Source organism: Scyliorhinus canicula, chromosome 16, assembly GCF_902713615.1.
Source record: "Scyliorhinus canicula chromosome 16, sScyCan1.1, whole genome shotgun sequence".
Taxonomy (NCBI): Eukaryota; Metazoa; Chordata; class Chondrichthyes; order Carcharhiniformes; family Scyliorhinidae; genus Scyliorhinus; species Scyliorhinus canicula.
In genome coordinates, this window is record NC_052161.1 from 132,582,593 (window position 1) to 132,597,902 (window position 15,310).

The 15,310-nt window shown below is 47.0% G+C and overlaps 1 protein-coding gene across 2 annotated transcripts in view; it reads right to left on the reverse strand.

Annotated features, from left to right (window-relative positions):
• Positions 1-2,694: 2,694 nt before the first annotated feature.
• LOC119951073 (rho guanine nucleotide exchange factor 6) overlaps positions 2,695-15,310 on the reverse strand; it is a 59,525-nt gene continuing 46,909 nt past the window's right edge. For both annotated transcript variants that reach the window (XM_038774109.1, XM_038774110.1), the window contains 4 exons: positions 8,383-8,469; positions 6,287-6,362; positions 4,756-4,832; positions 2,695-4,261 (listed from right to left, as the gene is read on the reverse strand). In XM_038774109.1, the coding sequence (XP_038630037.1) occupies positions 4,178-4,261; positions 4,756-4,832; positions 6,287-6,362; positions 8,383-8,469 (324 nt within the window). In that variant the 3' untranslated portion in view covers positions 2,695-4,177. The remainder of the gene's footprint in view (positions 4,262-4,755; positions 4,833-6,286; positions 6,363-8,382; positions 8,470-15,310) is intronic.

Genomic DNA, 15,310 nt, shown 5'->3' on the forward strand with positions numbered 1-15,310 from the left:
CAGAACAGGCCCTTCGGCCCACGATGTTGTGCCGAACTTTTGTCCTAGATTAAGAACAAATTCATCTCATCCCATCATTCTACCGTAATCCATGTACCTATCCAATAGCCGCTTGAAGGTCCCTAATGTTTCCGACTCAACTACTTCCACAGGCAGTGCATTCCATGCCCCCACTACTCTCTGGGTAAAGAAGCTACCTCTGACATCCCCCCTATATCTTCCACCATTCACCTTAAATTTATGTCCCCTTGTAATGGTTTGTTCCACCCGGAAAAAGTATTCCCCTGATCATCTTATAAACCTTTATCAAGTCGCCCCTCATCCTTCTCCGTTCTAATGAGAAAAGGCCTAGCACTCTCAACCTTTCCTCATAAGACCTACTCTCCATCCCAGGCAACATCCTCTCCTTTGCACCTTTTCCAAAGCTTCCACATCCTTCCTAAAATGAGGTGACCAGAACTGCACACAGTACTCCAAATGGGGTCTTACCAAGGTTTTGTACAGCTGCATCATCACCTCACGGCTCTTAAATTCAATCCCTCTGCAAATGAACGCTAGCACACCATAGGCCTTCTTCACTGCTCTACTTGCCTGAGTTTTCCTCTTCATCCTGCAAGTTTTCCATATCCAAGTATATTTCCTATTTCCTTGTGGCTGTTACTATTGAATCTGCTTTCAGGCAGTGCACCCAGATCATAGCAACTCAAAACAAATAACAGATCTCCTCATCTCTCAGCTGGCTATTTTGTCAAATGCCTTAATTCTGTCTTCTGGTTACCGACCCGCCTTCCAGTGGAAATCATTTCTTCCTGTACACTTCATCAAAATCGCTTTTAAATACAAAATCCTTAAAAAAATATTTTCCAGCCCTGGAAACGTTGATATAAAACACATCTATGAAAGAGTGAGGAGATGGATGAAGGTGGAGGCGGAATGGGTGAGGATGGAGGAGAGTTCCTACAATTAGTTATGACCCATCCCCTCCAACCACATACTCAAGAAGCTCAGTGTTAGTGGCCACGCTCCGATCACGGTGTCAAATGAGACAGTACTTCGGCCTGACCGGAATATCTGCGAGAGCTCCAATCTGTAACAACCACAGATTCACGCCCGCAACAATTGACGGCACCTTCAATAGGTGGAGACAGGACGAGGGGACACTGACAGTTAACGACAGGTACACGGATGACAAGACAGCAACCCTGGAGAAGCTCACAGAAAAGTTCCAATTGCACAAAGGGGACGAGATGAGGTACATACAGGTTCGGAACTTCCTCCGCAGGGGGATGACGGCATACCCCCCAGATACCGAGACATTCACTGGTTGAGGAATTAGGGAAGGGGAACTGTGGGGCCCTGTATGGGTGACTGTTGGAGGAGGTTCGATTCCCCCCTGGACGAGACGAAGGAGAAATGGGAGGAGGAACAGGGCATTGAAGTAGGTGGGGGGAGGACTCTGGATTGAGGCACAACATAGGGAGAACTCCACCTCTGTATGTGCAGGGCTGAGCCTGATGCAGCTAAAGGTGGTACACAGAGCATTCCGAACCAGAACCCGAATGAGCAGGTTCTTCCCGAGGTGGAGGACAAATGTGAATGATGCCAGGGAGGCCCGGCCAACCACGCCCACATGTTCTGGGCTTGCCCCAGACTGGTGGGGTTGTGAACAATCTTTTTCGAGGCAACATCCAATGTTGTGGGGGTGAGGGTGGAGACAAGCCCAAATATGGCAGTCTTTGGGGTATCAGACCAGCCAGAACTCTTTATGGGGAGGGGTGCCGACGCCCTAGCCTGTGCCTCCCTAATCGTCTGCCGAAGAATCCTGCTCGGCTACCGATCAGCAGCACCACCCAAAGCTGCAGACTGGCTGGCCGACCTGTCGGGATTTCTCCAATTGGAGAAGATAAAATTCACCACCCGCGGGTCAAAGGAGGGCTGCCACAAGACGCGGAGGCCATTTACCAAGACCGGTCCGTAGCCAACAGCCAATAGAGCAGTGCAGGGGGGGGAAGGGGGAGTGGGAAAAAGGCACAGTAGAGACACTGAACATAAATGTAGGGTGAGGATGGGGGGGGGGGGGGGGGGAAATGCCGGGAGAAAAAGACTAGCCACAGGCACGACCGCAAGGGACAAGGCACGAGGGCAAGCAGAGAGCCAGGGGGAGCAGCAACACACGGGGCAACTCTCGCTCGGGCCAGCGTCAGGAAGGGTAGCCGAGGCAAAACAAGCCCATGCCCACAGAAGAGGGGGAATAAGTAGTTGTAAATATGTACAGTGATCCGTGCTTGTCTGTATGTCCTCTCATTGTACTTTAGTCTATATTTGCTGTGTAACGTCAGTCTTTCCTTAGTCGCCTTCTCAAACACTGTGGCTATGAAATCTGTAGACTAATTGTACAAACTGAAATAGGTAACATAAAAGTTGTGAAAACCAATAAAAACATCTAATAAAAACCACATCTATAAATGACACCGCAAATCTGCAAAAGGGGCTAGTTTAGCTCACTGGGTTAAATCGCTGGCTTTTAAAGCAGACCAAGCAGGCCAGCAGCACGGTTCCCGTACCAGCCTCCCCGGACAGGTGCCGGAATGTGGCGACTAGGGGCTTTTCACAGTAACTTCATTGAAGCCTACTCGTGACAATAAGCGATTTTCATTTCATTTCATTTCAATCTAAAAGAAAAATTCGGGAAAAGGCAAAATTACAACATCTCACAGTCGTTATTAATAAAGGTTCGTATCATGTGTCCTTATAGAGTGTGAACCTTTCGCCCATACATTATTCTACGAACATTGTCAATGAATAAATCTTTGTCAAAAGTGAAGCAGTACCTAAGAGGCAGTAAATCTCAGGCTCTAATTAATATGAAATAGTTTTCCTTCGAATGCTGGAAGTAAGTTCCTTGTTCTGAAAGTTGCAATGGAAGGTTGAAGAACATCACCACCTGGATCTTTGAGGAATGGCACGAAGAATCATCACCAACTCATGGTTTGATTTGCTGATTTTATAAAAGTTATGTATTTTATTTAAACGGTAAGAAGCTGGTGATGTGGTCGGTGAAGGATTAGCTGGAAGCTGATGCTGAATCACTGCTGAATGACCGTCGACTGATCCATTGTTCAGCTTCATCACATTGCTGAGCTCATTCTCTCCTCCAATTGTAATGTTGTTCGCGGTGCTAACTAAAGAAAAGAAAAGCAGATCGAGGACATTATGGACCCTGAATCACTGTTCATTCATGTGTCTTTGGGTCAAAATGCTGGAAATCCCTGATAAAGTTCACAATAAATGCCGGCCTTACTGGCGATGCTCATATTCCAAAAACATTTTAATAATTAAAAGAGTTTTTAACTCTTAGCCGGTCCGACAGAGGTGACTCATCCTGGCCTTTTGTTCCATGGGTGCCAGTTTGTGAGTTGTATCTTGTGGCAGTGTTCTTTCTTCGTTTGTGAGAGTGGAATTTAACAATGGAACATGGCGCCCAGGTTCGACTCCATCTTCACCCAACATTTACGCAGATCCCAGATAACAAGGAATAGCAGCTTAGCAGTAGCAGCTCAGAGGTGCCGGGGACAAGCTTCCCAATTGCAATCGTAGGTGAGATCAGGTAACACATGAGGGTTGCACCTAACACCCTCCTGGTCTTTGTGATAGAGAGTGTACTTAGCTGGGCTACTCGAGATCTCTATTTCCTAATTTCAAGTGGCATTCTGATGTCTGGTGGCTAGAGTTTTCTAACCCATTGTAGATCTAACATCCTGCCAAAAGAGTGCTAAGTTCAGACATTGTGACTATGATCTTCCACACACCAAGTTGAGGATTTCGGCTGTGAGACTGTCAAGTGTGAGATGGAGGAAGGAATGGTGGGATGAAGATGCAGTCGGTTTCGGAGTGGAGTCAGCAGAGGTCAGCAGACAGGTTGCCAATCCATCTCCATTTGGCTTGCGATGCGTTGTGAGGTAGAGAGGTTAACAATGACTACCTTAGAGAAGCAAGACGCTGGTTACTCACTAACTCAGTTAGCTCGTAACAAAGTGACCATTTCAAATCCAGTGGAGATGGTCGGGCAGTGCACCAGTACCTTCAGCGTCATCGCCCTGAAGCCATCACAGTTTTCATGTGTAAACTGGTCATTCTGATGGAGAGCTTCGATTTGTGAGTCTGTACAATGACTACCTTAATAACGACAGCTCTTTGTCTTCTTGGGTGGCTTCGGTGGGAGCTGGCCGTGGGATGGCAGAGTGTTCGTGTTACAGTCCGGCTGACAGAGAAAAACAAAAGAGTGCCAACTCATTAATAAAATACCTTGAATGATGGGAGTTACAAAGAGTTTGCAATACCAATAGGGGTTTATTAATTAACATTGAAGGGTATTTGACAGGATCAATATACCAGTTAAAACCCAAATTATGTGTATAAATGGAAGTCTGTGTTTAATCTTTTGTTTGATCATTGAGAACAAAGTCAGGTTAGATTATGATTGCGTATTTCCTCTCTGCATGCTTTCCTGCTGTGTACTGCACCAGGCAATCCAACACATACAAGTACAGAAACCTGTGTCACGTTACATAGACTTGGAAATTAAATTGTGCAACAAACACTTGAGAGTGTGCGCGCACTCCTTTATCCTCTGCCTAACTTTAATTTAAGCTGTCCAAGGTAAACGAAGTGAGCACAGACTAGTTAAACCACCGAATGATATCCTGCACAGTTGGAATTTCCAATTTTCGCAGAAGTTGAATATTTTCACCATACCTTTTGGAGGTGGAAAAACCACTTTTTATATTCGCCTGGCTTTGCGCAAGAAACCTTCACAGGCTCCATCATATTGCCTTAAAGATAAGAAGTTACATTTGTGACAAAACAACAATAACTTACATTTTGATAGTGCTTTAATGGAGTGAAGCATCCCAAGGTGCTACACAGAGAATTCTTTAAACAAGGTTTTGACATCCAGCCACATAAAGAGATATTTGGTTGGAGAGAGAGTTAGGGAGGTAGACAGTGGGGTCATGGTAATGTCACTGGACTACACATCCAGAGGATCAGTCTAATACTCTGGATGTCATGGGTTCAAATCCCACCATGGTGGAATGTAAAATTCAATTAACAAATCTGGAATTAATAGTCAGAGTAATGGTGGCCATGAGAATTATCATTGATTTTTGTGAAAACCCATCTGGGTCACTAATGTCTCTGGAGGGAAGGAAATCTGCCATCCTTACCTGATCTGGCCTACATGTGACTCCAGATCCACAGCAATGGAGCTGGCTCGTAACTGCTCTCGTCTCTTGGCAGAGAAAGCTGTTCAGTTAAAGGGCAAGTAGGGTTGGGCATCAAACGCTGGCATTGTTAGCAATACCAACATCCCCATGTAAGAATAAAACAAAAACTTGGCTGCTACTGATGGAGTGATGTAAACAAGGGGTGCACAAGAATTGGAGGAGAGTAATGACTCAGATATTCTAAGGTGTCATCCTATTCCTTAGTCAACTGAGTTCTACTTTAATTTAGCTTTTTGTCAAATAAGTCCCAGTGCCGCCCACCTACTCGCCCAGCCCTGATTTGCTTAGCCAGGAGGGCAGGATGATGAAGCCTGGCCAACTCCATGAATGCTGCTAATATCGTTCAACCGATCTGCCTAGGGGTTAGCTCGGAGCTTTTGCCAAGGCAGGCCAGCAGCACAGTTCAATTCCCGTACCAGCCTCCCCGAACAGGCACCGGAATATGGCGACTAGGGGCTTTTCACAGTAACTTCATTTGAAGCCTACTTGTGACAATAAGCGATTTCTTCTTCTTCATCTCCAAAGCAAGGTCAGCGCAGTCTAATTGGCAGCCCTTTTGTTTCCACTGCTTGGATTGTGGGCTAGCACATTTGGGCTAGGTTAACTAGGTTTGACCTGCCACGAAATGTGGATCGGATTCTGAAGATTTCTCCTCAGTCAGCCTCAGTGAGCACATGAATTTTTTCCAGCAATTCTGGGTAGGAGCACTGGTCGATATGAGAAGGTACTGAGGCCAATTGTAGAGCTACATATGCTGCTCCAGTTACGTAGGCAGGTTAATTCAGAGAGAATCCGGAAGGCTCAGAAAATGACGAGATAGAGCAGTTACCCACCAAGCTCCCATACACAAAAACCTAGGGATTTACATTGCAGTTTCATTGTGACTTGTCTGAATGAGGCGAGAGATTTCCATCAGATACAATCACATCAACAAATGAGGGGAGAAGCGTGTATTAACAGAAGGGGTAAGAACAGAATGTGCAGGTAATGAAATGACTCACCTGTAATTTCAAACTCAAGGTGTCCTACACGAGCTGATCTTTCCAATGCTCTGATACTTTGAGTAGGAAGCCTGCCCTGTGTGGGAGAAAATAATGATTCAAGTTCCGTCTTTCTTCGCTTCTATCAACAAAGAATTTTATTGCGATCATTAGGTTTTAAACACAATAATCAATCTGATTTCAGTGTTCTGAAACAATAGTTTTGGAAGGGGCAACAATTGGAGTCCATACCGAGTAGTGGAGAAAAACAAAACGTACTTTATTTAACACGTTAAATATTATGTACAGCTCCAATGGTTTCCCACTGGGTCTTCCCTAGTCAGTGCCTGACTGGCCGACTCTATTTATATGATGGCACATAAACCGTATTAAGGGACCCCTGCCCCCTTATGGGGGAGCTCATATTCTGATCATCCCTAACCCGTGAGGGTTATAACAATTAGAATCTAGCCATACATTCAGTGTGCTTGAAGAGTAGGCAACAGCTTTCAGTAAAACAAAGCTGGATTTAAAAACAAAATCCCCCCAAAATAAATCTGCAGCATGGTAGGGATCTGGAGATTCGCACTTGCCCATCCATTGCGCTTTTTAAAATATGCTTATAGTTTTACCACGGCAACATTACTCTCCCATTTCACCCAATTGTCTCTCCTTTTAGACATTTTCTCTCCCGAATGTGCCAAATTCTGCTTGAGTTTCACTCAATACGATGTTAGAAAGGGAATCTGAGACTTTGGCCCAGGGAGAGAGAAGGTACTGAGATGTAGTTCGATGTCAGGATGGTGAGTGACCTGGAGGGGAATTTAGAGGTGGTCGTGTACTGCGATAGTTCCAAGTCAGAATGGTGAGTGTCTTGGAGGGAAATTTACAGGAGGTGGTGTTCCCGTGTGTCTGCTGCCCTTGTCTTTCCAAGCAGCAGAGCTTTGCGGGTTGGAAGGTGCTGTCGAAGGAGCCTTGGTGAGTTTCTGCAGTTGCTGCCACTGTGACGGAGAGGAGAGACCTTTAAGATGGTGGAGGGGGTGCCAATCAAGCAGGCTGCTTTGATCGGGAGATAAAGCTGGGCCTTTAACCTACATCAGTAAACCATCCACCAAGCTTGTCTGAGTCATAGAATTATTTTGAGAAACAAGTACAAATCTATTTTCGTTGAAAGGGTTCTTGCTGTGGTAAGGGCAGTGGGGGATGGCAAATCATTCAGAGCCAATCATTCTGCACAAACATCAGCCAGGAAAGGTTATCACTGTGAACTAGATACAAAGCCAGATTTCACAGAACAATCTGCTTCAAGGAAAATAAAGTAAGACATTGCATTTATACCTCCCTTTTCATGAGTGTCAAAGTGCAGGTGAAGGTTTTTGCTGGCAGGAGGGTCAATGGGCCAAAGAGACTTGTGTTGCGTAAATCTACATCAAGGGTGAAGTACAAATGTTATGGAGGTGGAGGTTTGTGGTGTTTGTTTTGAATAGGATGAGGGGTTCGAAGCCGAGCTCTGGGTTGAACAGATCAAGGTTTCACATCGGTACGGCAGCACAGTGGTTGGCACAGTTGCTTCATAATTCCCGGGTTCCAGGTTCGATTCCCGGCTTGGGTCACTGTCTGTGTGGAGTCTGCACGTTCTCCCCGTGTCTGCGTGGGTTTCCTCCGGGTGCTCCGGTTTCCTCCCACAGTCCAAAGATGTGCAGGTTAGGTGGATTGGACATTCTAAATTGCCCTTAATGTCCAAAAATGGTTAGGTGGGGTTGCTGGGATAGGGTGCAGGTGTGGGCTTGGGTGCAGACTTGATGAACCGAGGGCCTCCTTCTGCACTGTAGATTCCATGATCACTTGGTTCAGGCCAGAAATGGGACTGAGCTACTGGTAACTCTATGGACGCTCTTAGAACATGTAGCGAAATCTATGCGCTCTTGGAACATTGTAACGGAAACGTCAATGGTGGGGAATGAAGGAGAGTGATTTCAGAGGGTATTTGTCATGTTGAATAGGAGCTAAGGATCATCCTTGCCCTGTAAGATGAACCTGAAATATTTCCTCTGCGTCGTGCACTTTCATCTCTGTGTGAGTTTAAAAGTGAAAGCTGACATAAATGAAACACTTACTTCATATTGAACAATGGTTTTCTGCTCATCAGTGGATAACATAATAAGATCGTCAGGAAATAAAATCATGATCCTTTCTTCAAATATCTGTATAATTATTTTTAAGAAGTTAAAAGAAGTGGAAAAATGGTGCTGAAATTAACAAGAAATGGCGAATAATTAATGATCATTAGTGGGAGGGCTACAAGAGACGTGTTGCGGAGGAGTGTCAAGGAGACAATTGTCCACAGGGTCTCGTTCCACATCCATGGGCAGCTGTTTTCACATGGTGTTGGTTAAGCTGAGGAACTGAGAGCTGACAGTCTTTTCGTTCCTTTTTCCACAATAAAGTTTAACCCAAATGCCCACAAAATGCAAAACATTCAAAATCGCACAACCAATCAAATCCAAAGTCAGAGCAGGATAAAACTTGGGCAAACGCGAGCAGGACCAAATCACTTACCGCGTGAAATTATCACGGCTGGACAAACAGGTATCTTCCGTTGAGTGGCGGCTAGAACACCAATAAAGGCCCAAATGGAGACCCACCAGGAAAGTCCCAAAAAAACATTTACAATTGTGCCTCTCACACCCGTCGGACATCGCAAAGCACTTTACGATCAAATAAATATTTTTAAAGTGTAGCCACAGTTGCAATGCAGGAAAACACAGACGTCATTATTCATGCACAGCAAGCTCCCACATAGAGCAACGTAATAATGCCCAGACAACCTGCATTTGTGGTGTTGATTGAGGGATAGATATTGTCCAGGACACTGGGTGAACTCCCCTCCATCTTTTTATTAATTCCAAGGATGTGGGTGTCACTGGCATTGCCAGCATTTGTTGCCCATGCCTGGGCAGCATGGTAGCACAGTGGGTAGCACTGTTGCTTCACAGTGCCAGGGTCCCAGGTTTGATTCCCGGTTTGGGTCACTGTCTGTGCGGAGTCTGCACCTTCTCCCCGTGTCTGCGTGGGTTTCCTCCGGGTGCTCCGGTTTCCTCCCACAAGTCCCAAAAGACGTGCTGTTAGGTAATTTGGACATTCTGAATTCTCTGTTTACACGAAAAGACGCCAGGGTGTGCCGACTAACGGCTTTTCACAGTAACTTCATTGCAGTGACAATAAAGATTGCTAAAAAGATTACTAATTGCCCTTGAGAGGGTGGTGGTAAGGTGTCTTCCTGAACTGTTCAAGTCCAGTTGGTGTAGGTACACCCACAGTGCTATTAGGGAGGGAGTTCCATGATTTTGAGCAAGTGCCAGTGAAGAAACGGCGATATATTTCCAAGTCAGAATGATGTGTGGCCGGAGGGGAATCAATTGTTGGTGTTCCCATGTACCTGCTGCCCATGTCTTTTTAGATGGTCGTGGTCGTGGGTTTGGAACATGCTGTCGAAAGAGCCTTGACGAGTTCCTAAAGTGCATCTTGTAGATGCACTGCACCATGTAGCCTTTTTCAAAGTAGTGCTGTGGGATCTTTCACATTAACCTAAGGGGACCGACAAAGGTCTGAGTCTTACCATCTCACCTGAAAGAGTTTGGGCGGGATTCTCCGCCCTGCCGGACACGTCTCCTGGCACGGCGCGCCCCCAGGCAATGGAATCCTCCATCCCGGCAGCCGGCCAATGGGGTTACCCATTGTGGCCAAACCCCCCCCCCCACCGCCGGCGTCGGGAAATTTGTGGGTGTGAGTGCGCTGCCGGCGATGCGGAGGATCCTGCCGACGGAAAATCCCGCTGAGTGCCTCCAACAGCGCTCAGTACCGCACTGTAGGATCATTCTTAATTTCTATATTCCAGTGTGGAATCTGAACCCAGAAACGACTGATTCAGAACTCAGAGTGCTACCAACTCTACCATGCCCGCTGGAAGGTGCATGGGTTAATATGAGGTGAGGATGGATCATAATTGACTGGCATTTCTCCACAGTCCATACTCGCCGATGAATAATGGCCCCAGATCAATCACAATTAGGTTGTTGGGATCTGGGGAACTGTACTCCAACAAGAGCCAATACCATCAGGAGGGGAGCCAAATGGAAATAAAAGAACTGAGGGGCAGAAACCTCCAAGGGAAAAGTGTAGAGAGTACCTGGAAGTAGCAAAAGTGGGGAGTTGAAAGTGCCTGACAGAGCAAAAAATAAGGAAGAATCAGAGAACAAAGAAAGGAAGGAATGGGACAGAAATTTCTGGAAGGTCGATCAATGGAAGAGGCAGAGATACGTGCGATCTGAAAAAAATTGCTGCATGCCTTGGGCCATGGTTTTAGTGGTGTACAATCCACAACTGTTTTGGAGTTTCCCAAGCGGTACATTGAGTGGAGACTAAACCCATATTTAGAAAGGGACAGGGAGATAGGAGTCTGAGATACCGCTGGCTACTCTCACATGGGCAAATCCAGAATTAAGCTGACCGCCAGCTTGAACAAGTTGTTTGGCTGACTTTACTGTTGCGTACGGCACGGAATTGTTCAAATAAAAAGGATTCAAAGATGTGTTGAGGAACATCAAAAAACACAGCATAAAAAGCAGGGTGGTCATCATGGAGTTAGAACAAAGAACAAAGAAAAGTACAGCACAGGAACAGGCCCTTCGGCCCTCCAAGCCTGCGCCGATCATGCTACCTGTCGAAACTAAAATCTTCTGCACTTCCGGGGCCCGTATCCCTCTATTCCCATCCTATTCATGTATTTGTCAAGATGCCCCTTGAACGTCACTATCGTCCCTGCTTCCACCACCTCCTCCAGCAGCAAGTTCCAGGCACCAACTACCCTCTGTGTAAAAAACTTGCCTCGTACATCTCCTCTAAACCTTGCCCCTCGCACCTTAAACCTATACGTCCCTGTAATTGACCCCTCTACCCCGGGAAAAAGTCTCTGACTATCCACTCTGTCTGTGCCTCTCATAATTCTGTAGACCTCTATCAGGTCGCCCCTCAACCTCCTTCGTTCAAATGAGAATAAAAGTTTATTCAACCTCTCCTCATAGCTAATGCCCTCCATACCAGGCAACATCCTGGTAAATCTCTTTTGCACGGTCTCTAAAGCCTCCACATCCTTCTGGTAGTGTGGCGACCAGAATTGAGTTGTATTGAACTTTGGTGAGGCCACAGCTGGAGTACTGTGTGCAATTCTAGTCGCCACATTATAGAAAGGCTGTGATTAAACTGGAGGGGGTGCAGAGGAGATTCACCAGGATGTTGCCTGGGATGGAACATTTAAATTATGAAGAGAGGTTGGATAGGCTTGGGTTGTTTTTGTTAAGTAATGGGTTAAGAGACATTGCAATTAGTTGTCTCATTTATGTTAAATGTTCAATGATTGTCTCATTTATGTTAAGTGTTCAATGATTGTCTCATTTATGTCAAGTGTTCAATGATTGACACTGATATGTAAAGGGGCTTCAGGTGGCCTCTGGATCTGGTGATGTGTAGAGTTCTGTGCCGAGTCAGTTGCAACAAATAAAATTGTGTTGGTGAAAAAGGAGCAGAACTTTTGCCTCGTCATACATTAGAATACGTCTAACAGTTTTCGCTGGAGCAGAGAAGACAGAGGAGCGACCTAATCGAGGTGTACAAGATTATGAGCGGCATGGACAGGGTGAATAGGGAGCAGCTGTTCCCTTAGTTGAAGGGTCAGTTACGAGGAGACACAAGTTCAAGGTCTGGGGCAGGAAGTGTAGGGGGCATTTGAGGAAAAACCTTTTTACCCAGAGGGTCCCGGTCTGGAACACACTGCCTGGGATGGTGGCAGAGGTGGGTTGCCTCACATCCTTTAAAAAGTACCTGGATGAGCACTTGACATGTTATACCATTCAAGGCTATTGGCCAAATGCTGGTAAATGGGATTAGGTAGGCAGGGGGCAGCACGGTAGCATTGTGGATAGCACAATCGCTTCACAGCTCCAGGGTCCCAGGTTCGATTCCGGCTTGGGTCACTGTCTGTGCGGAGTCTGCATATCCTCCCCGTGTGTGCGTGGGTTTCCTCCGGGTGCTCCGGTTTCCTCCCCTGTGCAAGTTAGGTTGATTGGACATAATAAATTGCCCTTAGTGTCCAAAATTGCCCTTAGTTTTGGGTGGGGTTACTGGGTTATGGAGGTAGGGTGGAGGTGTTAACCTTGGGTAGGGTGCTCTTTCCAGGAGCCGGTGCAGACTCGATGGGCCGAATGGCCTCCTTCTGCACTGTAAATTCTATGATCTATGATCTAGGTCAGGTATTTTTCATGCGTAGGTGCAGACTCGATGGGCCGAACGGCTCTTCTGTGCTGTATTATTCTGTGATTCTGTGTAATTCTGTGAAATTTTCCTGCCATTACCATATATGCATTCATCACAATCGTCCGAGATAGACACGGTGAAAATATTTTCATTGTAACTGTGAATAGACATATTTACAGTTAATTTCACGTTTAACCTTTGATGTCGTAGTCTATGCTGTGGCCAGTACTTCCCCTACGAAGTGCGCAAAGTCAAAAATCCACACTCGACATACAGAGTTCTGAATATCACCTGTGGCTACTTCTGAATATCACTTGCGGCTAATCTGGTAATATTTACCACATGTTCAATAGTGAGAAAAACACAGTGCTAATATTTAGTTCAAACTGGCAGAAGCTGACATATAAGGCGCTGGCCCACCTGTTTCACATCAAACAACCAGGCTTGTCGTACTCCTAACTTGACAAGGGGGTGCATTTCCCTCTCTAAGCCCAGAGGTTGGCAATTCTGCAGAGAGTAACTCACCTCCCGACTCTCCAAAGCCTGGCTACCATTGACAAGGCACAAGTCAGGAGTGTAACGGAATACTCACCAGTTACCTAGAAAAATGAAGCTCCATCAACACTACCTGGGACAAAGCAGCCTGTTTCAACACCTCCAACATCCACTCCCTCCACCACCCTCTCACAGGGGAAGCAGGCTTTGCCACCTCCAAGGCACCCTGCAGGAACTCACCAAGGCTCCCGAGTACCTTCAAAGCCAACAATTTCTACCATCTATATGGATAAGGGTAGCAGATGCTGCAACACAGTGACTAGCACTGCTGCCTCACTGGGGCAGGGACCCAGGTTCAATTCCTGCATTGGATAACTGTCCATGCTGCATTCGTATGTTCTCCCTGTGTCTGTGTGGGTTTCCTCTGGGTGGTCTAGTTTCCTCCCACAGTCCAAAAATGTGCAGATTAGGTGGATTGGCCACGCTAAATTGCCAATTAGTGTCCAAAGATATGCAGGTTAGGTGGGGTTACAGGGATAGGGTGGGGTAGAGGGCCAAGGAAGGGTGTTCTTTCAGAAGGGGCAGTGCAAACTCAATGGGCCAAATGGCCTTTTTTGCCCTGTAGGGATTCTCTGATTCTATGTATGATAACACCACCATCTGGAAGTTTCCCTCCAAGCTACACACCATCCTGTCTTGGAAATATATCGCTGTTCATTCATTGTCACTGTGTCAAAATCCTAGAACGCCCCCTTAAAAGTACAATGGCTGTACCAACATCACATGGACTGCAGAGGTTCAAGAAGGCAGTTCATCACTTCCTTCTGAAGGGCAATTAAGAATGGACAACAAATGATGGTCTGGCCAGCGATGCCCACGTCCCATGAAAGAATAAAAAAAGGCTGCTGTAAAATTCTGTCCCTCATTACTGCACCAATCTTTGGACAATTAGCTCAAATCCAAAAAAAGACCGAAACCAACATCTTCAAAGTCAGAGGCAAGAGAATAAGGCAAACATGTGCGAATGGAGACCATGCAGCTTGTCTCATTGACACTTGATGCAAATGCCTTTTTCTACAATCTCAATCTCCCTGGATGAGGGTCAAGTGAAACTTTAGTAGCTTCTCATGCCCAGCATGAACATCGCAGTTTTTTGAAGGATGAAGACAATTTCTTGGATTCCTATCATGTCGTTAGGATTCAGAGGTAAGATATGCTTATTCACAGATTCAAAATTGCTTGAGCTAGTTTATTTAACCGAACTCTGTTTATGTGTAAGCTTATAGTAATAATCTTTATCGATGTCATATGTAGGCTTATAGTAACACTGCAATGAAGTTACTGTGAAAAGCCCCTAGTCGCCACACTCCACCGCCTGCTCGGGTACACAGAGGGAGAATTCAGAACGTCCAATTCACCTAACAAGCACGTCTTTCGGGACTCGTGGGAGGAAACCGGAACACCCGGAGGAAACCCACCTTTGGGGGGGCCAGCCCCGCGCCAGAGCGGTCGGCACCAGAAGACTGGCGCAAAAAACCGGCGCCCCCGGCAGCGGGGCTGGCCGAAAGGCTTTCGCCGGTCGGCGCATGCGCCAGCAGTGACGTCAGCGGGCAGCTGCCACTGACGTCACCACCGGAGCGTGCGCAATGTGGGTTTCTCTTCCGCTTCCGCCATGGCCTAGGCAGTGGCGACTGTGGAAGGAGAAAGAGTGCACCCAGGGCACCGGCCCGGAGTCTGAGCGGGGGGCCCCAATCACGGGCCACGCCACCGTGGGGGCACCTCCCGGGGTTCGATCGCCCCCCCCAGGACCCCGGGGGCCCGCTCGCGCCACTGATCCCGCCGTTACCAGAGGTGGTTCAAACCTCGGCAGCAGGAGAGGCCTCCCAGCGGCGGGACTTCGGCCCATCCGGGCCGGAGAATCACCACAGAGGCCTCTCCAATCGGAGTGGCGAGATTCCCGCCACCGCCACTTCCCGGGTGGCGGAGAATCTCTGCCACGGCGGGATTTTAGGCGGCCGCAGGCGATTCTCCGACCCTGCTGGGGGTCGGAGAATTTCGCCCCAAGTCTCCAAACGCTCCTTCCTGGTGAAGCAGCGATTTACACTTTTTTCTGCTCAACCATACGGCCTCCTCTACACTGGGGAGTCCAAATGCAGACAAGGTGGCCTCTTTGCGGAATGCCTTGCTTCACTCTGCCAGCCTGACCGTGACTTCCCAGTTACTTGTTACTTCAATTCC